Source organism: Bemisia tabaci, chromosome 6 (assembly GCF_918797505.1).
Source record: "Bemisia tabaci chromosome 6, PGI_BMITA_v3".
Lineage (NCBI taxonomy): Eukaryota > Metazoa > Arthropoda > Insecta > Hemiptera > Aleyrodidae > Bemisia > Bemisia tabaci.
The window spans coordinates 5,348,215-5,372,964 of record NC_092798.1 but is presented as its reverse complement, the minus strand read 5'-3'; the positions used below and the strand labels follow the sequence as shown (position 1 = coordinate 5,372,964).

General features: G+C 37.3%; 1 protein-coding gene across 2 annotated transcripts; it reads right to left on the bottom strand.

Moving 5' to 3' along the window:
• Positions 1-4: 4 nt before the first annotated feature.
• On the bottom strand, positions 5-23,914 carry LOC109038509 (uncharacterized). 2 transcript variants are annotated; one of them, XM_019053575.2, is made up of 18 exons: positions 23,569-23,914; positions 22,467-22,609; positions 21,266-21,412; positions 20,324-20,466; positions 19,535-19,722; positions 18,594-18,724; positions 17,642-17,731; positions 15,931-16,264; positions 14,196-14,262; positions 11,722-11,934; positions 11,132-11,262; positions 10,035-10,134; positions 9,197-9,381; positions 7,300-7,816; positions 5,690-6,507; positions 4,834-5,050; positions 3,833-4,141; positions 5-2,508 (listed from the first exon to the last, which is right to left on the bottom strand). In XM_019053575.2, exons 1-18 carry the CDS (start codon positions 23,803-23,805, stop codon positions 2,324-2,326), a joined length of 4,155 nt encoding a protein of 1,384 aa, XP_018909120.2. In that variant the 5' UTR covers positions 23,806-23,914; the 3' UTR covers positions 5-2,323. The 2 variants fall into 2 exon arrangements, with proteins under 2 accessions (XP_018909120.2, XP_072158120.1); XM_072302019.1 differs by having other exon boundaries at positions 11,722-11,931.
• Positions 23,915-24,750: the final 836 nt, after the last annotated feature.

Below are 24,750 nucleotides of genomic sequence, written 5' to 3'. Positions count from 1 at the left end.
GATGTTTTCTGAAATAGTCTATTTACAACTAGGACACAAGTTTCTTAAGAAGTTAGATCCCAAAAGCTAGAAAAATTTAAACTTACCATAATACTAGAAACTTAACAATAAATGAATACAGCAACATAGTCATAGCAGTTGAGGAAAACAGAGGTAAAAATTACGTAGTAATGATTTAAAAAAAGAGCAGTATTTACAAAGTGCAAAGACATCACGTTAAAATTCACACTGCTTCTTTTTTAGAGTACTTGGACGCACTCCTTTGTGTTTTTCAATTCAATATTACTTACTTTGTTCAAAAATTCTTCTGCACAAAGTGACGGTGAAATAACACATTGAAAGTTTCATAGAAACCATCTTAAAATCACAGAGAGGTACCTGGTTTGCGATAGTAAATCGATTTTGGCCAGGAGAAAATGTACAGTTAATGCCCAGCTAGAGGAATAAAAATCAACCTTTATGTACACCAACTATCTGGGTGCCGTCACTTTAGAACCACCAACTTAAAATCCCCATTGTGGAGGACTCTCAAACTGAGAATAATGAAAGAATAGCTCGAAATCGGTGAAACTCTCCATTAAAAATGTGCAATTTTCACCAAACCCACAAGAAAAGTGCCAAAAATAAAAATAGGTATAGTGGTAGAACTGTCAGTGTGTTCCCATCTTGGAGTATGAGACAGTCGTACAATTAGTCAGATCTTACAGCTGTCAGATTTTATAGTGCATGATGTTTCGACTGAATGAACGAAATTAATAAAGGCCAGGAGTCATATTAAACAAGTGTCTTCTTTACTCAGTTTTAATTGAGTTGATGAACATTTGTGGCCTATCAACATTAAACTCCATGTTACGCAGTCACTACACTGTCCCATCGTTTAGTCAGAACTTCATGAAGGTGTAAGAAAACAAAAAACTGATGAAATTGTTCCAGTGTGTAAAGATACATCCCTCTAATTATGTGGGTGAAAAGTTGATAAGGCTTGCATTCCAGAATAAAAATTGGTAATTGACTTAATCTGAACGAATACATTAACTTGTTCTTAGATTTCAATTTACATGATAAATGCTTCCAAATCCCCCAATCAGAGCAAGAAAATCTCAAAACTCTCTAAGCGAGATCATGACAAAAAATATCCACCGGTAAGCAGATTACAGGAGACTATATTATATATCTTGAGATAATGAGAGCACAGGAAAACTCAGACAGAGTAAAACTGTTTTTCGTGAAAAGTAGAGACTTTAACAGGGTGGATATGTAGAAGGGATAAAATAGGTAATCTCAGCTGGGACGACAACAGAACTATGACTTCCTATCATTCCTAGCCTTTGTAAACTGAATTCTTTTGAAACCTTAGTAGACTAACTTAAAGCCACCAAAAAGACTGTAACAGGTCTAGTAAAATTTGTAGACAGGACAATATTAAAACTTGAATCAAACAAAAAGTCCTTTTCAACATTGAAAACACACAAATTAGATTACATGGTTTCTAAAAATCATTTAAAACATTAAAATCACAGTGAACTGCTTGGGAAGCCATTTTCTGAGGCTCTCATTTAAGGCCTTTCCCTAAGTTTCTAATCTTAAAATTACCAAAAAGAGAGGGTGAAAAATAAATAGCCAAAAGCGTTAATTTAGTTGATAATAAAAGACAACTCCCAGAAACAGCTAGAATCTGTGGCAAAAGTTGTTATTAATAACCTACCAGATTGCTACAGGATAGTTTGAAGTTTTTGCGGATATTCCCTTGACAAATTTGAAAATGTAGGGGGCAAACAAGAAACCAGATGCCTGAGGAAAGTTTCCAGATGCAAAGAGAGGAGCAATACCTCTGATGAGGAGCCTGTCACCATAAAAAGGCTCTGCAGCCTGATCGTTGAAATTTTGTGTTTGTCCACAGGTTAAGACAAGATTTAGGAAAGAGGAGTTGCAAGATTAATCAGTGTTCGGAGTTGTATGTCTCGTCGTGCCAATAAAGAATGGGATTGAAAAGGATGGATAAAGTATCGGCAACTCAAGAGGTGCTTTTAGCTTCTCATCGATTACTCTTCATCAGCAGGACAAGACGCACAAGTCAGAGCACCAACCAATCACATAACTTCATTCTCCATAAACTTGTTCAATCCCGTCAACAAACACGACATTTCAAAAATTAGGCTGCTGGTTAATCCATCTAATTGAAAGCACACAGATCTTACATTAAATTTTGCTGCAATAACATTCCAAAACAAAGACACAAAAAGAAGACTGAGCTATCAGTGCGCTAAGGAACTGACTCCAGGAAAGTATCATTAAATTCTTTGACTAATTCAGCGGTGCAAGCTTAGTTGCAGCTGATGGGCGGGCCTTTTTTCTTCATCACAATGTCCTTGATGTTCAGGTGCACCTTCTTTTTCCTTTCGGGGGGTACTGACTGGAGACAAAACCTTTTGAATGCTTCTAATTCTTTTTCGTCATCGTCTATGTCCCCATTCTCAAGGTCTATGTCCTTCGGGGCAAAGATGTTATCTAGGAAAAGGAAAGGAATATTTGATTTGTTATCATGTTGATAGTGCAGACGTAAAAAGAACATAGTAGTTCACCAAATTCAATTTTTATTTTAAAAAAACGTGAATCTGAAAAATGGCATATATTATCGATCAACTATCCCACAGGGTAGGGGAGTTGGGATACATCCCTTGTAGGAAAAATTGTTTACCTAACAAGATCGTCACTCACAGGTCTGTCATTTATTAGGATAGTTGACAATATGTTGTAGTTTTTTAGCCAACGTGCGTTAAATTCAACATAAAGCTGATACCTCACTACAGAAGAAAAGAGCTCACAGAGCTTTCTTTGAGGAAAAATTGTACTTGTGTGTGAGTTCTTTTCCTCTGCAGTGAGATATCAGCTTTATGCTGATTTTAACCCATGTTGGTTAAAAAATTGCAACATACCATCTTACGACTTGTGTGTCCACCGCAATCAGTTTGTGTATAGTTTGTGGCGGCTAGCCACCATTTCTCCAACCAGCGCAGCTCATTGGCTGTAGCCCGACACTGTCACGGCTATATCTAACTGCGAGCTCATCTCTCAGCTCACTCCGCGCCCGTTAGTCACACGGGACTCACGTCGCACAGCACCTAGCGGAGCACATGCAGCCGGCCGGCTTGCCCCTTTCCAACGGCCCTGTTTAGGGCCACCACACGATGAGCACCTCTCATGGCTTGGTCCATAAGTTGACAATATTTGACAACTGACCCCCTTTGGTCAATCTGGTTTGAAAGGGGAGGGGGAACCCTCCCAGAATGGCTTTAATGGTTGCTTCAAAATTATAGAATGTACATTAAAATTTGGTGCGGATATTTTATACTGTGCCACAATTATTTTTCTGTTGTGGAATGATTTTTTGGGAGAGATAATCAAATAAAAAAAAAAAATAAAAATTTAATCAATTCATAGAGTGGTGTGACGGCATTCAATGTGTTAGTATACATGAGCAAGCTTAAAATTGGGTCAATTCTGGAATGATCATCTATTGCAGGAAATATAGAAATATAGTTCCAAGAAAATCACATTTGAAGTTTTGATTCTTAGATGTGTCCCTAAGTTTACAAGTTACAAGACTGAAAAAAAAAATTTTCCCCCAAATTCTGCATGTTAATAACTTGCCGTGGCTCTTCCAGACAGTTGATTTTACAGCACTGCGACGTTACTACTGGTTAGTTCCTATCTAATAACTTGAGTAAATCACTCCACAATCTCAATTTTCTTAGCTTTTGCACAAAAAAAGTTGCACTCTGGAAACGTTTTGTACTAGTTTGCTCGACATGATGAACAGAAAGAAACTCACCTAGATTCCATTCTTCTTTGGGCCTTTGTCCCGGTACTGTTTTCTTCTTCTTATTTTTCTTCTTTTTACTCTGATCTACGGAGTGAGGGTTTTGCGAATCAAGCGCTTGCTGCAGTGCTGGACTTCTGATTGTCACCATGGAGCCGTTTACTTTGATGATGGCTGCTTGAGAGTTTTTTGCAAGATCTTTTGGCCCTAGTTTGCTACTACTGAGTGACTGGCTCATCGGCATGTTCAATGAGCTTTCTGCGTTTTTCTTCTTCCTTCGCCTTCGCTTGGCACTATTACTAATACTTTCACAACTGATATCTGTAAATCATAGAGTGATAAATTAGGATACTTTTTAGCATGCTCTCTGCAGGGTCTCAAAGGGTTATTCTTAAATTAAACCACAATTTTTCTTGAGGGCCCAAGCACCAAAATCCTCTTTCAGAATTTTATTAGATTTCATTTTCACCCTGAATGACACGAAAACCCAGTTTTGAAAATGTCAGAAATGGGATTCACTTGAAATGATATTTTTGGTGGGCTGTTTGAGTTTTTGATGAAAAATGTTTTTCTTTTGATGAGGCAGTACGTACAAAGACATAGAATCAACAGTATCAGCCGTGTTTGTCTTGAGAGGGAAAAAAAACTTAGACTCATGAGAGTCATCTATCTCCCAAAGGATGCAGTCAGATATCACTTTTGCAAAGTCTCATCGAAATATAACTGAACATACTGCAACCTTGTAAATTGGCCAAGAGGCTCGGTATAGTTTCTAGTTGCATCTTTTAGCAACGCAGCTCAAAATACTAGCCATAGCAAAGTTACAGAAAAATTTTGGGTTTTTGGATACTCTCATAATCATTACAAAGTATTAGAAAAACCCAACAAAAAACAGAAAATAAAGACCACAGCAAAAAAAAAACTAAAGAAAAAAGAAAATAAAGAGTTTGGAGTTTCTACTAGGGTAAATATTTAATATACCTTCAAACTTAATTTGTTCTTTGATATATTACCTGATCTATCGATGAACTGTTTTGAGGCTTGGAGTTTACCCGTATCTACAACAATTACGTTGGAGGACGAAGGCTGGCCACCATACATGTGTTGTTGATCGTAACGTTCTTGCTGGTGATAGTTCTGCTGTTGGAACTGTTGTTGTTGATGATGTTGCTGTTGTTGTTGTTGCTGCTCATGTTGTTGCTGCTGCTGCTGCTGTTGCTGCTGTCGAGACTGAAATAAAATAATAAATATATGAAAATAATGATGAAACAAAACGATGACGATAATGATTCTATTTACGTTTACGATGTTCATTTCAACAAAACTTGCATTATGGGAAGAGCAAAATTAGGAGTTGCCTGAATTCATAGTCTGAACTTCTTCAGGGAATCTTACATTCATTTTCTCATTTACTTCCTAAATCTTTGACTTCGAAATTTAAAAACTGATAATTTTGTAAAATTTGAGTGACTACTTGAGCTTCAATCATTGCTAAGACTTGTTTTCCATGAATCTCTAGCTCTAACCAGCTATTTAAAACTTGTTAACTTGAGAATAAACCTAAAAGAAAGATGCTACAGTTGTCAACTGGGAAGACTATCGTAAAAACTTCAAGCAATCTATAAAATCTGTCATAGTTTGTCACACTGAATGTTAAGCATACCTCATAATCAATATACATATGGATCCATTCATTTTAAATTATTGGAAATAAAATAGGCAACTGAATCAGAAGAACCAGCTCATCAGTGCACCACGATGCACTCTACAAAACTTTTTGAATCAACTAAAACAAGTCACACAAAAGACAGTAGTATTTGAATGATAGAGTATAATGGGAGAAAAATAGTAAAATACTGGAAAATTTACCTGTAAAGGCCTCCTTTCTTCGATAGTGGCAGGGTTAACCTTGGTAATGGTTATTCCAGGCGGCAGTTTCAAATTCTCAAGATCAAAACTTCCGTTGTGTGGCTGGGCCAATTTGTTGATTGCATTATTAATTTGGATGGCCGTAGGAGAGGTCAATTCAGGTTCAGGCAGGACTACGGAGGACCTCTTGAATGGCAGCGGAAGAGAGGGTGGTTTGAACGCTGGCTCAGAGTTTGGCATGTACCCAGGCGCCTGCGGTGAGTTCCTTGTCAGCGTCACATTGTTGAAGAAACTATTATTTGGTGGAAACCCATTACTTTGTGGGAAACCGTTTGTAGGAAATCCATTGCTAACAGGGAATCCACCGGGGAATCCGTTACTTTGGGGATACCCATTACTCATTGGGAATCCATTATTCGAGGGGTAACCATTATTGGCAGGATAACCGTTGTTTTGGGGATACCCATTGTTGGCCGGGTACCTGTTATTTGGAGGGTATCCATTAGGAGGGTATGTATTTCCCTGCATGGAACTATTTTGAAACGGAGAGTAACTACTATTATTGGGTGGCTGCATCTTCACCCTCACATCATTGTTCGACGTTCGTGTTAGAGTGACAATGTTGTTTTTCTTATCTACATTGATAGACCTACTTAAATTAGTTGAGTTATCTGTTTTACTGGTTTTAGAATTGCTATTTTTACCTTGTTTGGTATTAACGTTAGGTTCAGGTTTATTTTTATTATTTTTCTTCTTGGAGTTATTGGTGGCATTGGAGTTACTAGTCTTGTTGGAGTTTTCATTCTTCAGTGGTCGCACTAGAAACAAAAAGAAACCATGGTTTTAAAAACTATTAGACTAGTACAGGCAAAAGGATAAAATGTAAGAATAACCTTCAATTCAACCCTAAGAAGGGCAACTGAGCTTTACCGTTTTAACAAATATTCCTTACAACATTTCACTTTGTGATGCAAAAAACAGTGATTACATTCGTTTGGAATTTTCTCAACTTTTTTTTTATCGATGGAACAGTAAATTAAGGAACATTTGGTATGAATCTGTTTGCCAGTTTTTTTTTTTTTTTTTTTCTTCTTTTCTCTTTTTTTTTCTCTAACAAAAACTAAACTTAAAGGAATGAATTTTGCAGATTTTGAGAGTGGATTTCTTGTACTTTCTCTATTTTATGAACAAGATGGAAAAGTAAGACGTTTGGATTAATTACCTTTTCCACAAGACGCTGAATTCTTTTTGAAGAGTAATTTATGAAAAAAAACAAAAAAAAAAAAAAAAAAAAACGCAACAAGTCCTTTCATTAGCCATACTAACATAAAGTGTTTGGATATTAACGACATCAAAGAGTTAAACAAGTTTTCTTCCAATGAAAATAGAGTCCAGGCCAATTACAATTACAGTTCTAGACTGCAACGAAAGATCTCTCATCCTTCTTCTCCCATTTACTTTCCATGCAAAAATGACGTCAGATGATCTTCTGTGCAGTCTTAAAGTGGGTAAACTTATTTGACATTGACTCTACATATGATTTGCCTTCCCAGCTGTCGCAAAATCTACTGAAAGGTATTAAGGTTACAGATAAATACAATTAAAATTACCTTGCCCATTGAAGAGGGTATACAAAACTTTGTCCTCATTGTGAGTGGCGCCTCTGAGCGTGATGGTAACAGTAGGTTCAGCCCCGTTCGACTCCATGACCCTCTTGATTGTCACAATCTGTGGCTCCTTCTTGTCGTCCTCCTTGAGACTTAGTTTACTCAAAGCAGCACTGAGACTTATTTTATTCGTTTTAACGCCAGCGTTTGAAGTGGCAGTATTTTTGGCGTTGCTTGCTGTGGTTGTACTATTCTTTTTGCTGTTTTTCTTCCCTTTTTGGTTACCTCGCTCTTTGGCCTCGAGAGCAGCAGCCGCTGCGGCTGCCGCCTCCTCGGCCTGACGCTGTCGCATCTTCTCTTTGTGCCGTTTCTTCTTCTCCTTGCTTTTTGCTTTCCGACGCGCCTCAATTTCTTCCATACGCCGTCGCTCTTCCTCCTCTTCGGCCTTTCGCCTTTCTTCTGCTAGTCGTCTACGCTCTGCAGCTTCTTCCTCTCGCCTCTTGCGTTCAATTTCTTCTTGCTGTGAAAAGAGAAAAAGTTAAACCGAGACTACGTAATGAAACCGTGAAATATTTCAAAAGATGAAAACTGCCACTTCAATGACTCCGTGCGCTCATTTCATATTTTCTGTATAAATTTGATAGGTCTTTCCACTTCAGCAAGATGGTATGCCGCATATTTATTACAAGTTCAGAATGTGAGGGTGTTTTACGTTGAAGAATGCTCATCAGCTGTAAAACAACGAGAATTCTTCTCTTCATACAACCTTACAGGAAAAAATTACAGGATTACCAGATTACTTTTTTTTAATGTTTTAATTCGCTTTATCCTTTTTAAAAGAAGAAAAATCTGGATGGTACAAATGCATGACAACTTGAAGTGGATCTTTAGCAGGAGAGCAAATGGTTCTAGACCTTCATAATTTCCAAAGAGGCTTCGACCATTTCCTGGGACGTGCCACAGGTTCTATAAAAAGATCAACACAGCATGCTGAATAAAATCTAGTCAACTTTTGCAGTTGATGTGTAATTTTTATTTTGAAACCAGCACAAATTGTTGAATCGTAAAAATGGTAAAAAAAACTATGAGAGAGTACACATTTTTGGGACGAGCCTACAATTTTGTCTTGACCAGCCGGTTGAGAACTATTTGTACCCATCATTGATAAGAGAAGTGAAGAAAAATCCAGATTTCAAATATATTCAGGAAAGATACTGGTTGGACTTTTAATTTAGCAAAAAATCCAAGACCATTGCGTGGGGAAACTCATTCTAAGTATCTATTCTTGAGAAAGCTGCTTTAAAACCCTCAATTAAAGTCAAGGGTATTCAAATTAGAAAATTAGTCGTTAAATCTGACTAAACAAATGTAATATGTATTTCATGTTCAAATACTTAAAGCTTCAGTTTGATTTACCTTAAAAATGTTTCTTGGGAGTAGACAGCTGAAATGTGATACTAGACGCAGTGGTTCAGTCTTTGCGTAAAGTTAAAATGAGACCAGCATATTAACAAAATGTGTTCTATATTTCTGTTTGATTCCTCACTCACATTGATTAATCTTGAGCACCATAGGACAAATGCTAAGCTTGTCTAACAATCTCTCTCATTTAATGGCAATCTGGTGTCTAGAGAGTAACAATTCTTCCCCCACGATGAGACTAAAATTTGAGTTTTGTAATGAATAGCCCACAAAGCAAATGAACTCAAAATCTTGGATGGCGAGGGATACTATACACAATCTAAGCAACATCAGGTAGTGTTTGAGCGGTTTTGAAATTCCATTCTTCAATCGTCAATTTTCCTTTGAAAAACGGCTTGGAGCTAAAATTCCAACAAGATGCTACATTACATAGTATAATCTGACAAGGTTCATTTGCGTTAAATTTTTATTAGATTACCTTTTTCCTTTCAAGATACTCTTTGCGAGCTGCTTTCTTTGCGGCACTTTTGGACATGCGTGCCTCGCCTTCGATAAAACTGAGCAAGTCATTTAAATCACGCGGGTCTTTAACTTCTTCCTTAGGACTCTGCTTATTGGCGGCCGGTTGATTCTGCTGCTTTGCTGGCTGCTGTTTGGCTTTATCTAAAAACAAAAAACACAATGTTGACATGGAATCCTCTTCGTTCTTCAACAATACTTAATAATAAACTTTTCTCACTTAGTAATGAACTGATATTCACTGCTTCTTTCTGACATTAACCCATTGACTTAAAGCAGCGGCTCTAAGCCCTTCCCCACTGCACTAACGGAGCCGTTGATGGACTAGCCTTTAATGTTCACAAAGTTTTGATGATTCTACCATAAACTGTATTCTTGTCTTTGTTTACAAAAGTGTTATGACCAACCTAAAACTCATTTTATACGATTGGATCACATTTTGCAAAAATGAACCAGCGCGATTACAGTGTTTTCAAAATGGTGCAACTTCTTACCTTTAAAAATACTCAATATATGTACAGCACTAGAATTTACACAGTTACTTTCCTTTAAAATTAACAATTTTTAGGTGGGAAGCACAAAATATTTGCTGATCTGAGAGATTTTTTTGATAATTATGAAGAAGCAACAACATTTTTACAACACTGTAATCGCACTGGTTCCTTTTTGCTAAATGCAATCCAATTATTCATTGCTTTGTTACAGTGTTAGCGTTCCATCGAACAACTGAACTTAAAATAAGTTGAGGCAGTGTCAAACTAAATCATAAGTTAATGAGGAGGGCAGAATATACTTACTATTAGCTGGGGCTGATTTGGATTTCTTCTTTTTGTTGAGTAGGAACCTTAATCTATCACGTATCTCTTGATAATTTCTACTGACCGGAGCCACAGACGTCTGGAAAGAGGAGTGAAAATAAATAAATCATAAGAAATTTCCGCAATAGTCCCATTTCATCTTACCTCTTCATCTCTATTGAGTACCATGGAAAATCAATTACTATGTTACCCATCATGACATGAATAACCCACCTACCTCAAAAGCAGTAAAAATACTAATGAATTGGATCTTGGTTCAAATATTCCAAACGAAGACAGCACACTTAAGAGACTCCGCACTAACAATCTAAGCAATGTAAGTGAGAGAGGCAAAAGTTAAATTCGGAGGTCAACACTACTGTGCTAAGGAAGAACGCTGTATGAGCCATCAGGCGTTGCCATACTTTCTTCGTCCTCAAAGTTCCTGATTTTTCCTTGACTATTTTTGCCCTTCCCTGACTTCAAAATTTTCAGATTCCCGGACTTTCTTCAAACAAAACTTCCACTTTGATTTTTTTCCCTTTCGACCCTCACCCCCCTCCCCCCACTTTTGCTAAACGCACCTCGCAAAATTCTCTGACTTTTCCTGTAAATTCCCTGTTTTTTCCTGACTTTTCCTGGTCACCACAAATTCCCTGACCTTCCTGGTTTTCCAGATTGACCGCAACCCTAGGTTTTGGCTGACCAAAATGATCAAAATTCCATGACTTTTTGCATCGACAATTTGCACACATAGATCTTAAAAAAAAAAAAAAAAGTTTGGCGTTGATTCCATTGCAAATAATGGAGACAAAAAGCTTTTATTCCTCAGGTATTAATCATAACATAAACTAAAATTGTGATTTCTTGTTAAAAATTATTCCTCTACTTACTATATTGAGTGTTAGCTCACAGCGAGCCAGACTGAAACTCAGTATGACAATGGTGATATTACTTTCAGATTTAGAGTTACGAGCTTTTTTAAAATTCCATCTTTTCCATAAAATTCCTAGACAATTCTCCATTTCCAGGTTTTCAAACCTGCAGACAGCCTGGCCTCAAAGGTTAAAAACAAGAGGGCAGTAGAAAATGCTCACCATTGCATGGCCGAATACTTCACAGTAACAACAACTACACTGACGGGAATCTCGCTTGTTGCAGGCTGCATGTTCAGCGCAAGTGTCTTCTTCTTCAATAGAACGGCCCACATGTTTGTGACACAGGTGACCTGATTAACAAATTTGAAACTAAATTTAGAGGAGGACATTAACAATTGATAATTATCAATCAATTAATGAGGTCTTCATTACACTTCATACTTACTTCTCTATCTCCTACGCAGTAATTCCTGATACAGAATTATGTAAAAAGAACTAGGTGACTGAGCTACAACTTTAGATCATTTTCCTTATCCTGAAAGATTTTGATAACTGCTTTGGGGGCTATGCATAAAATGCGTCAGAATAATTAGCTCCAGCTTAGAAAAGTAAGAGGCATTCATCGAACCTGGCATCTTGAAAAGTTGGTGACACCCCCCCCCCCCTTCAGATTCTGATGTGTATAACTCCTTGTAAAATTTTTTACTTTATTATCAAACATGTTTACACCTCATCTTGCCATGGCAACTTTCGGTATCATTTTCATTAAATCACTAAAACTGGAGATAAGTTACTAGAATGAAGAGCACCTTGTGGATGGCTTTTATTGGGAGGCACTGCAACTTTGGCTGGAGGTCGAGGTTGAGCTGACGCTGGTGCAGGAGCGGAAGTCGGATTCTGACCAGGAGTCACTGTTTCCGAGTACGGTGGGGCAGGTTCCGAGTACGGAGGTGCCGCTTCTGAGTACGGTGGAGCGGCCTCAGTGCACAGCCGGGCCTCCTTGTCGCGCGACTGTGCCACTGCTAAAATGCAAGATAATATTAAGACATTGAATAATTGGATTGCATTTTGCAAAAAGGAACCACTAGCATTGCAATGATGCTAAGATTGTGCAAGTTCATCTTTTGCAATAAAATTGCGGAAATCGTGAAAAACTATGAAATTAAGATGGTAATTTTTGTCTTAAATTTACAGTTTTTAGCGAGTAAAATAGAAACTATTAATGGATAATCGAGTTTTTCCTCCAAGACAAAAGAAGTTGCACAATCTTAGCAACATTGCAATGCTAGTGGTTTCTTTTTGCAAAATGCAATCCCATTAGGTTTCCTTGAGAGCAGAAGTATTCATGATAACACAGGTTGCCTACTAAAATTTTATTTTGGATTTTTCTGATTTTTTCCTGATATTTTAAATGTGATTTTAAATTTTCGTGCAAGAACAAAATGACACTTGTTGGATTTTTAGAACCAACACATTTGATGAATCGAATCAAATGTTTCACTCTCTCATGTGCTAAACTGCATGAAGAATCCACGCCCAATGCGTTTACGCACTTCCAGACTGTGACAGAAGATCGCGGAACGTCCCTTTTACTTGTAAAGTAAATGGAAGAATCAAGATGGCAGATCTTCTGTTGCAGTCTAAAAGTGCGTAAAATTATTTGGCATGGACTCTAGTTGAAAAATGCTTGACGCACTAATAATTTTCAGAGCCGTGACAGATTTCCCTGATATTTTCTGGTTTGTACTGATGGTAGACACCTTGTGGTAGATGAACATGCTTACAATTTCACAGTTATTTCAGCAAGGCTATAGCTCACATAGGATGTCAAACTTTCATGCATTCCCCAGAAACAATCCTGATGTTATGGATGGGGAGATAGAAAAACTGTATGTAGATTTCACATGTTGCATATTTCTCAACATAGCTTTTTTTTTTTTATGGAACAGAACTGTGCACCTTCATTCATGAAATCCTAAAATTTTTAGTTCCAGGGTTTTCAGGGGGAATTTCTTCATTTTCCAATTTCCTGACTTTTATTGCTTTTCCCTGACTCCAAATTTTTGGAATTTCCTGACTCTTTAAAACTTTTTCCTGACTTTCCTTGGCCTTCGAACAAAATTCCCTTCAGGTTTTCTTTTTTTCTATCTTTCTTTTTATTGCATTGATTTTTGTTTAAACTTGAGTTAAAATTTTCACCTCCAGCGATTCCAATTACAGAATATGACACTCAGATGTTTTTCGCACTCTCTTGTATGGCACCAGCTGAAGTTGTTGAGTCGACACTCATTTACCAATATTCCTTGTTTTCTTCCATAAATTTACTGTCTTTTCCTGGTCTCTTCAAGTTGCCATAAATTCCATGACTTTCCAGATTTTCCAAATCTTCAGAAACCCTGCATTTACCTATTGGAACGAATTCTCTAAACATTTCATGCAATGAGATACTGGTTCTCTTATTAAAATTGGATTAAAAGCGGAAATTACTAGACTAATGAATAAAGATACAATTTTATCCAGTTGCACTATCGCTCTATATAAATTACACTTAAAAAGAAAAAAGGTTTGGACTAAGAATAATGCAAAAAACCTCAATGAAAAGTCTACCCCCTAATCACTCCGTAAGTCTGACCAGAGGCCGCGAGCAGAGGACTCGGCAAAACCTTGCCTGTGCGCAAACTCGAAGACCAGGGGTTGGGGTAATTCCTCCGCCGCAAGGAAACGCGTGGACGAGGAATTGGTACAAACCCTCGTTAGTGTGATTTCTTCCGGATAAGGGATTCACCTCCGGCTCCTGGACATGAAACCCTCATGCTGCTTAAAATCGACGAGCAGCAATAATGCGCGCCCAGACCTTTCTGTCTAGGAAACTCCTGGACACAGAGACTAGTGGTGGCGCGAACGCATAACAAGAGCCCAACTTTGGGCCTGACGCAGGCCGGAGGGATGGCACGGTGAGTCTTGGGGAAATCCGGCCAGAATGAGGGATTGGCCTCCTGTTCGAGCGAGCCAGAACCTCGCAGCGAGGAATTGGGTCTCTTCCTCCTCTCGGAGGAGACGCATGGACGAGGTATTGCACCAATCCCTCATTAGGTCGTCAGCGCATCGTTGAGGATTTCCCTAAAACCTTGAGGACAAGGGTTTACGCTCGACAAGGACAGTATTTGGCATATTCCTCTCCTCTGCTCCCCTTCGCTCGCGAACCCTGCGTCTGACAAGGGAAAAATACTGCAGCAGCTCTTTCCACAGCAAAATTAAGTAAGGATTAAAGAATGTTTCAAACCTGAGAATACAGGAGGTGGATAATCGGTGGCAGAATGGTTAGAAACTTTTGAATCTACTTTTGTCATCTAAAAACAGAAAGAAAAATCAGCATTTCAAAATTATGGTTACCTATGGAAAGCTTATTAAAGTAATGTAGTACCTGAACTAACTTAATTTTTTTTCAAGGGCCTAGAAGTGACATTTTTCGATATCAAAACCAGTAAGCAGTGTTAAAACCTCTGCAAGACGTACTATTCATATAAAAACCTTGGCCACTTCACAATTTGCAGGAGTTTGAAAATAACAAGAAAAAAGCTCCTATTACTGTGTTAGTTCTCACTTCATTTTCTACATCCTGGAATACAATAAGATTAAGGAAATTTTGATGACTGTGTAATGGGATCAATAAGATGGAGTGAGTCTTAAGGCAGTAAATCCTAAAATCTCTAACAGTTTCACTGTAACACACATTAGAGGAAACTTCTCAGCAGTGTTCAAATTTAAGTGAGAAATTTAGGGGCTAATGGGTTAGTTGCGCTGGTCACAAAATCGTGGTTTGTTGCCTGATTCTCGAAGATGAGCTAAAAATAATAAGATGTGTCCAAACAGCAACTCTCTATGTTCAATATTAACTGAGCTATCGCCCTTCGAAAAGTCGGGTGAAAAAGCGCGAGTTTTTGATGCGGTGGACGTTTCCGCGGTGGATGATGTCAAAAACCCGACTTTTCAAATGGCAATATCTCAGTTACTGTTGAATGTAAAGAGTTACTGTTGGGAGAGATCTCATTATTTTTAGCTTATCTACGAGAATCAAGCATCAAAACACGATTCTGTGACCAGCGCAACTGACCCATTTGGCCAGTTTTATCAATGTTCAGGGGCCAAAATGGTTTTTTCTGCAGTAATTTATGATGAGAGCCAGATATCTTTTGGCACCTTAGAATGCAGCATTTTCAAACTAATAATACATTTTCACAGCTTTCCTTTACCTAACTGATACCTTCTTAAGGGCTTTTCAATAGTTTTAGTATCAATCAAAAAGGTCTGTCTGGGTTCCAGCGCTTTTATAACTAGTTGGCCACAAATAACTTGCTCTTCATCTTACTGCTCAGATGAAGTTGTTGGCTGGTAATTTTGGGACCAAGAATTTTCATTGGTGCTTTATAATTATACCAGTAATTAAAATTTTCATCTGTAATTTAATCAATTTTTCATTAGTAATTTCAGGGCCAAGGTACACTTTACTACAGGTATGGACAAATGGAATTTTAGAAAGTCCTTGAAACACGTAAATTTGACAGCGTCCAATGGTACGACTGTAACGCCATATTGAAAACTTAATTACTTTCTGTTCTGAGAGTGGGTTTCTTCAATTTCGTGTTATTTTTTCGTGTTCTTAGTTAATTTTTTCGTTATTTTGAGTTTTATCAATTTTTTAAATTCATCTGATAGCTTATTGAAGCTATCAGATCTGCCAAAACCTCATTTTGAACTGCGCAGCAAAGAAGGTACGACTTGCAACATCACTTGATGGCCTAAATTCTCAGCACTGCCACTTCAGCACCTCATTCATCCGTACCTGTAGTGGAGTGTACCTCCTTTCAAGGCCGAGAGCTTTTTTTTACACAGTCAGAAGAATTATTATTCTAAAAAACAAAAGATGGATTGATTAACAGTTGAAAATCCTTGCATCACGCGAGTTCAGTTTGAAGAACATCCATATAATGTGTCCATAAAAAATTTGAATTACTTACATCGGCCGCACTTTGATGCGTGACACTTTTCCTATGCTGGCACATGCACATCTTATCAGGCGAGGAGCCACATTGATCCGAACTTTCTTTGAGCCTTTCCTCATCATCCGAAAGCTCCTCTTTCTCGTAACTTTGCTCATCTCCGTTGGAATCGATGTCTGCATCCGAGTCATCATCGCTGATACTGCTGCAGTCGCTGTTTTCATTGTATGAGTCATCTGAGCCTAAATCACCCTGCTCCGAGCCTTCACTACCATCATCACTTGATTTCAGTCCCAATGACTCGATTGAATTTGAAAAGTCTTTGATTTCAGCTCCTTCATCACCACTAATCCTATAAGAAAAGGACTCATGCATCTTACTGGTATGCTGCCATGCTAAGGAAAAACTCCGTATGAACATTCAAGGGTTGCCAAATTTCTCCAAAAAACACATGTATTTTTGAGGAAAGTTATTCATATTTCTTCTTGAAATTTTCAGATATTCTAGATCAAATTGCTGACAAAATTATCTGAAAAATTTAAAGAAAAATGTTTGCAATGTTCCAAGCAGATTCGCTTTTTATTGAAGTAAATCCGGCAACGTCTAGAGGCTTATACGGGGTTTTTCCTTAGCACAGCAGTATGTAAAGCAATCATTATGATTATTTTTCCTGCTAATGGGCCATTTTTTCAAATTCATTTTCTGAAACTAGGTTCCTAAGAATTTTTATCAGTTGTTTCTACTCTAAATGGCAAAGAGACCCCTGTTTATATCATGCAAAAAACAGGACCCATTTGACACAATATTTTCGGCGGGGCCCTAATGAGGCAGTCAGGCGGGGAAACCGCATTTGCTGAATGGCCAGACTCATCTTCAAGTATAGCAATACGATGTCAACTTGACTGTTGCTTTTTAATTGGTCCGATTTTGATTAGCTTTTTCTCCCCTTAAAAATGCTTTTTAGAACTTTGTGATTAACTTCTTGGTTTTTCCAAATTATTTTACCAAACATTTAAAAATTAGCGCTACAATCCTGCAAAAATTCTTTGCCACTGCCCCATTCAACCTAGAGAGGGACATGTTCACATTTTTCTCTTAATGGACCCGCACAGGGTAAGAAATTAAGCACTACAGTTAATGTTCCCTCATAAAATTTCAAACGGAACTTGTTGAACATACCGGAGACTTTCTAAATTAACTAAATTGATTTTCCTATCCAAATTACAAATTATAAATCAACTCATAAAAGTGAGAAAAACCATTATCAAACATGACTAATTTAGGCATTGAAATCAACCGACATTCTAGGTAAAGAACTACAGCTCTATTTCACATACATTTTCTTCCCTTCCTGATGTCAGGTACCTTTAATCTGGTCAAAAAAAAAGTTAGGGCACTGGATAATACTTCCATTGCAATAAGTACTAAAAATACGTCTGGTGCCCAATTTGACTCAGCAGGACTCTGGTTCTTTTGTGGGCAGGAACTGTGAATTAATGTGGAGAAGAACTATATTTTCCTCACTCACAGGTTAAATTTTGAAAATTTGGATGCATCCATCATATTCTACGCAAAATTTTGAGGAAGAAACAAAATGTGGTGCTTAATTTGTACCCTGTCTAGTCGTCAATTGTTCTTTCCAAGTGTGATAAATTTTTGACGCAAAACTTCACGAATGTAGGTTGTTATCTGCCATCCACACTAAACATGATGGATGATTTTCACTTACTCTTTGATATCAGAGATAGCTGCTTCCAATTTGGTTTTGAACTGATGCCATTCCTTGTTTAACGTCTCCTGCTTCGCTTTCAGGCTTTCACTGCCAAGAAAAGAGGTAGAATGTGAATAACAGGAGCGAATACAATGCTGACAAAGAAGCAAATCCTAAGATATTATAAATTCAGTTACTCGTGTTTGAGTACAAATTCAGTTACTCGTGTTTGAGTACAAAAGCAGTAAAGTTAGGTGAAAATTGATTACGAGCAGTACTTGCATGCCTTTCTTAACAAAAGATGGACAATAGTGCTTAGTATCCTAGGATTTTTGCTTCAGAGGCAATCTTAGCCACAGAGTCCGTTTTGAAGCACATGCTCATTGTATATTCAAGTAGTTTTCGAGGCAAAACCGTGAGAATTTCTTAAAATTAACATTAACAGAATAAGTGTCTTTTAGTCCAATGTCAACATTAAAATTACCAAAGAAAATACCCATATCATTAGAGTTTGGAAACCAATGATACTTATGTTATAATCTTGAATAATTAAGGTCAGATATAACTGCATTACAATTACTAATGGCGCTACAGCCTGGGGTGGGCTTTGGCCACCCAGACAACGCAGATAAAACTGAATGCCTGTTATAAAACTGACACAGTCAGTTTGTTACCTTCGCAATTAACTTCCACCTGGCCATGGTCGCCAAAAAAAGTTTCGAAAACGTTATGTATGCATTGGCTCAACATAACTTTTGCCTGCAGCCATCAGTAACATTGCAGCAACATTTGCTCAACTTATTTACAATCTTTTCTGCAAACACCATTATGCAAGCAGATTCTTCATTAAAGAAAAAAAAGAGGGCCAACAAGTCTCCCTGTCTAAGCATTCGGTAAAACTTTTAAGGACAAAACTATTACGGTGAAAGGTTGTCCATACGCTGACACGGCTATTGGATGCATAACTTACTTGTAAGCTTTGATACTGGCTTCTGTTTCAGCCCAAGCTTGAAGAGCTCCAGATATCTCATCATCAAAACTAAGGAACAACCTAATCAGATTCTTGTCAACTTCTGCCGTTTCTGAAGACGAACTACTTAGCTGCAAAATAAAAAAAGGGTTTAGTTTATATTTTAAGGCTTTGTACTGTCAAAGAAATGAGGAAATGTTCGGATGCCATAGGATCTAAACTATATTCAAAGGTGAAAAATTCGTTTTGATTATGAATAAAGCTTTACTTAACTTCTGTATTTCCAAACGAGCTATCCAAAGAATAGGTGGGTAATCAGCCTGAAGACATTGGTTCCATGTGTTAGAAATCTTAAGTTAATTTATTATCTCACCGTTTATTGCACAAAGTAATATTTATGAAAGGCTCAATTTTTTGTATCCAATTAATTTTCACCTTAAATGTCTGCTACATACGCAAATTCCATTAACATACGAGTGCAAATATATTTTGGAGGCCTTAGTCTATTCTCGAATTACATCCTATCATAAAATTGCTTGTTTGAAAAGAGGGTCCCCATAGAGAGTATAGTTAAAGAACTGAGGAAAATATTACCTGTAGGTGACCGTTCTCAAAAAAAAGAGACCATAACGAAAATCATCGGTTCCTTTCAAATGGGCCAACTTTCAAATTTTCCTGAGATCTCACATCAAGTCCATGAGATTCCTCTTAACTTTCCGCGGACATTTTTCTCTGAGCATTCAGATAGTTATTTACCAGATTTAGAAGTTGAGAAAATCTGAACCTTTTTTGGCGGTTTTGAGGAGACTCAGAGTAAAAGAAAAACATCCTTAATTTAGTGTACAAACTTCTTGAAGCATGTAAGGATTGTTTTTGTAAACCTCTCATTTTGGGTTGCAAGACGATTAAAAACTGAAAAAGTTAATGATGGAATCACTTACCAATGAAATGTATACAGGCATATTACTTTGGATGGCAGGATCTGAATAGACGTAACTATAGTACATGCTCTGGTTTATTATCTTCCAGGTGGTTTGAAATTTACTCAGGTGGACTGATTCTAGTTCGTGTAAAACAGGTTCTAGTCTCATTGCACCCATCATGAGTTTTTTGTACCCATCCAAAAGCTCTGTTGACAATGGAATAGTATTAGAAATTATATCTTCTAGTTTCAGATACTGAAATCACACCTTAAAGGCATAAATCTGGCTGAAAAGTCCTAGATCTGGGAAAAGGGACCTCATGTTTCAGGAGGATCTTCAGATTTTTGCTAATACTTGGGCCTTGTTCCTCAACAACCTAAATAATCTTACCTTGAAACTTCAGGAATCAGGACTAATATCCTTCAATGTATGAGATTTTAGGATCAAACTTGAGCTGAAATACCCAGATTTTCTTCCTTCGTGTGTTTTCAAAAAGTCGAGGAAAATTTAATCCTGGAGGATAAGGTCCCTCCTAACTGATATCAAATCCATCCAAGGTCGTGATGGTTTAAAGTTCTCAATTCTAAAAACTTGATTATAAAAAATGCTGGAGAGATTGAGTTCGAATGTTCTATGTTTGGGGCTCAAAATATTCCAATTATAATACACTTTCCCCCGATTAATGTGACTGAACAGCTCCCGACTCACTTCACTCATGCTGTGGCTTGAAGGTAAATGTTAATGAGAAGGAAAGCATGCATTTTTGTTTAGATTCTAAACGCATTCAAATGAAATTTTGAGACATACCTGAGATGAAAACTCTAGGCAAATCAGAGGTTTGTTTTTCCTCTTTGAGAAGTTCTAACAATTTGACCTTGATTTCCGTGATGAAGTCTTCAATTTGCGCTTCTAGTCGGTGAAATAATTCATGTGGGTCTAAGTTACACAACCTGGTAGAAAACAATTAATGATATATTTTCACTGGAAATATCTCATTTTGATATGATACGAGGACACTACATTTTATTATAAACTTTTTAGATATCTGTGCTTCTAATAGTTGGTTTTATTGGCCTCTTACAGCGTAGTGGCTGGCCTTACGATGAAATCGTGCTAGGAAGAATAATGCCTCTCAATGCCCAACATCTGGGGAGAAAATATGAAGGATACCATCACAGCATGATTATAGGCCAATAAAGGATACTTATGGAGAGTTTGCACTAAATCAAATATCTTCTTGAAGTGATGTTTACCATTTGAAATGACAAAGTGATTTTCGCAGTAAATTTAGTCATTGATTCTAGCTTTTGTCGCCATTGGAATTGGTCGCAAAGAATCCCTTGACTTTAAAGTACTTAAACTGGTAATGAACTAAAACAAACTTCTTTTTTTGCTCTCTGTTCTTCTCACTTTTTCTTGCTAAGTATGGTGGAAGATTAAACTCTTGTAGAATTTCGTTCAATGGCTCCTCAAGACGTTCTGCTTGAGAATACAAATGAATCTTTGACTCTTATTACAATAACTTACAATTTCAACTGTAAAATCAAACTGAGATCTATTTGGCCATTCTGCATAAAATTTGGTTTGAACAGAAAATTAAATACCTGTGGTGACACGGCATTTTTATCTGCATTATTTACAAAAATACTGTTATTACACATAAGTGGGCACTGGTACTTCTCATTTATCAAAAAATTATTCAAGGTAGTAATTAAAATTGGCAAATTGTTAAAGCCGAGGAATACTTACAAATTAACAAAATTTTTCATATGATCTTGATATTTTTCATTCGTTGAGATCCTTTGAGTTGAGGTGTGATAGACCGTTCTTACATAATTGCAAACCTCCAAATAACTAAGCTGCTTCATTTCTTCTGCATCTTTTAATGGTGAAGATCTGTAACAAAAACACCTCTTGGGTCAATTTCTCTTGAAAACGCTGCTTTTTGAAGAATCCTTCTCAAAAACCGCACTGATATGAATGAAAAAAGCCTATAGACTGAGATATCAACAGTGAAAGTGACAGACCACATATCTCATTTGCGGTTTTAAAAAATCTCAACTTTTACTTGAATTTTTTGAAGGAGAACAAATCATCATCATTCCTTAAAGTTTTTACAAAGTTTTTTTCACACAAAGAAGAAAAATCCTGGAAGATATCAAGAATTGAGGTCCAGTAGTTTTCTGTTTAAAAAATAAAGTAGGTATGATAGGAAGTCTGCAACATTGCAAACCAAGATACCTTGTCTGATAGTTTCACCGTCAGTATGTAATGTCAGAGGGATTCTAACAAGAGGAAACAACCATTTTCATGCGTTTCCTTTTAAATTTGTCCTGTATTGTCTTAGTTGCTACATGTAAAATAAAATGAATGCATACCATACTTATAAATTGAGTTAGAGATTGATTAACTAGGAGTTACATGTTATGCGCAATTGAAGATTTCACTGAAAATTTTTTCATTTGCTGCAATTTATTAGAAAATAAGCAAGACCAGATTTCTGGCATGAAAAGCTTTGTTTCCTAAATTTTTTTGCTTTCACAGTAAAATCTTAGAAGCATGATTTTACTCTCATGCTTAAGTTTCAAGAGACGGAATGTCCATAGAGAATATGTCCTCGAGGTATTTATATTGAAAATTTAGTCATACCTACATGAGTTCCAGCTTTCATGTAACAAGTATCGAACCTATCAAATCTTATTAGTACCTTCGCTTCAAACTTCTTCCACCTTGAAAGACTAACAAACTCAAAAATGAGTCAGGAGGTTGGTCAGTTTAAATCTAGTTGGATATATTTTCCCTGCTTGTGATGATAGCCTAAATTGTTCAATGGTGGTTGCGCTACCACCAATTGAGAAATGACTATATGAAAAATTTTGTGTGGGAGATGCATCTGCGTAAATAAAACACTTAAGCTTGAAAGACAGATGGACAAAACAGTGGTACAAACCTTGCATGGCTGCAGACCCGACAGTCACATGCTGCTTCAACGACTTTCTCAGTTTCGATTCCATCCTTTTCCTCTTCAGTCTTATGAACTACTTCGTTCTCATTTTCACTGTCTGATACACCATTGAAACCATTCGTGATTTCCTGTAAAATATTTATATAAATTAATTGAGTTGAGCTTGCATAAAAAGTGTGCATGATTAATACAACCTACTTTATTGCAAAGATTAGAATTGCACATATGTATTGATCAAATAATTTTAAACGCTGCATATCAGTACCAAACAAAACACGGCGACAGAAAAGATGTCAAAATGAGAATTTTAAGCTCTGATTGTTATCAAACAAGCATTCAATATATCGGATCGCCTAAGTGAAAACCTGGGCAAATTTTGAATTCTAGATACAAAAAGGAGGAAGACAGCAGCCTAACAGGATGAATCTGAGAAGTCCATAGCACCAAAAACCATTGTAAGATTTGGAGTGAACAGAACAAAATGTGTTTGCAAAAAATAGCTAGTTTTACACAAGGTGTGGCTCCTTAGCAATTTTTAATTTTTAATCAAGCGCTACTTTTGAATGGCTACAAATCTTGTTTTGTTTTCATTGAATTCAGTAATCTTCACGATGCAAACAATTCGTAAAACTGATGCAGAGCAGAGGAGGCATTTAATAGCTTGTGCTTGTCGTCGGATTGAACTCAAAATATGCCCAGACCTACCAACTGTACGTTGCAACATATTTGACACCAATTAAACCACAAAAAGGGCCCACGGCAAATCACCTTACAATAAGAACCGAGTCTTCTTAACACAGACATCGGATGTTACGATGCAAATTGTCAGAATTGCGTGCATCTGTGGCTGACCAGTTTAACATGGCATTCTGAGTGAAGAATTCACTTCTCAACGGAAGTTTACGTGATTTTCGAAATATTTCTGTATATAATTAAACAAATGATAAGTCCGTTGGTAAAGGCATTCTTTCGTCAAAGTTGAAGAGAAGCTACAACTTGAGTGCCCTAACCTGAAACCAGAGGAAATTCTTCTACAGGACACATAAAAAGGAATGAGATGTAAGATTAGACGTGCTACTCCACGTACCGTGCCAATTTCAGTTTTATCCAAATTCAGCTGAGACAATTTATTCAAAATCACACTGTCTTCGCAATTTTCCGATGTTTTTTTCGGTGTGTTTTCGAATGGCTCTTCGTTATCGTGACAAAGTTCGGGCACCGTGTCGACGGGCATTTCCACAGAATTTTCCGACTCCTTTCCTAAAACGTCTCCCATTTCGTCAAACTTTACACTTTCACTATCCGGAACATTTAAAACACTCATTCTTGCATGAAATTAAAAAATTAAAATCTTTGCGACACATTCACAATAAACAAATCCATAGCGAAAAATTTCGTCGAAATGTGCAGCCGAAATTCAGCAGTCATTGGGCGCTTACAACTTTGATGCGACCGTTGGAGAGTAACTTGCCCGCGAAATTTAAATCTCGTCACCCCTCCTCAGAGATCTGAAGGATTAAGCTGGGCTAGAGCGTGATACATCAGGCATCTTTGAAAATATAATTCAATCAATTTTTCGGTGAGAACAGCTCAAAATTGCTTCTTCTGGGACGCCTAAAGCTTTCAAAATTTTCTTTGGGAGGCCCTCTGACCCCTTTTAAAGCTGGGGAAATTCCCAAACCCTTCTATTGAACTGGGCGAGTCCCACAGAACCCCCCCTCCCCTTATGAGTATCTTTCTGTGCCCTCTCAGACCCCCCCCCCCCCTTGAGCCTTGGTGCCTATGATCTCCTACTTGACTGCATTTTTCTGGGGGGGGGAAACTTCCTTAGAAAAGAGGAACAAATTTTTTTTACCACCATTCAAAATGCTGATTTCAAAACAATTTCAGGTTTTCTTGCTTGAATGAGTTTAGCAGAACCTCGATTGACCAACTTCATTCATGTAATTTTATTTACTCGAAATGATTGAGAAAATTGATTTTAATGTCTCCAAAATCTATATCCATTAGAAATGATGTTTTTGGTGGCCTGTTATGACGTATATAGGCGAGGAAGTTAACGGTCGCTGATTGGCTGAAGCCCGGCCGAAGACAGGGCCTATAGTCACGTCATCTTTTGTTGGACTGTTAGCCTCTGGTTGGTCAGATTTTAATCAGCTTTTTCTCCACTTAATATTACTTTCTTTATCTTTATAATTGACTTTTTGATTTTTCTACGAAATTTTACATGGAAAACAGTTGTCAGCTACTCTGTAGAAATGTTAAGGAT

Coding starts and splice junctions, on each gene's coding strand:
- LOC109038509 (XM_019053575.2), bottom strand. CDS start 23,805: ATGAGTGTTTTAAATGTTCCGGATAGTGAAAGTGTAAAGTTTGACGAA. Junction 21,413..22,466: donor CGGGTCTGCAGCCATGCAAG/GTTTGTACCACT, acceptor TTTTTGTTACAG/ATCTTCACCATTAAAAGATG. Junction 18,725..19,534: donor TGCCTGTATACATTTCATTG/GTAAGTGATTCC, acceptor TTTATTTTGCAG/CTAAGTAGTTCGTCTTCAGA.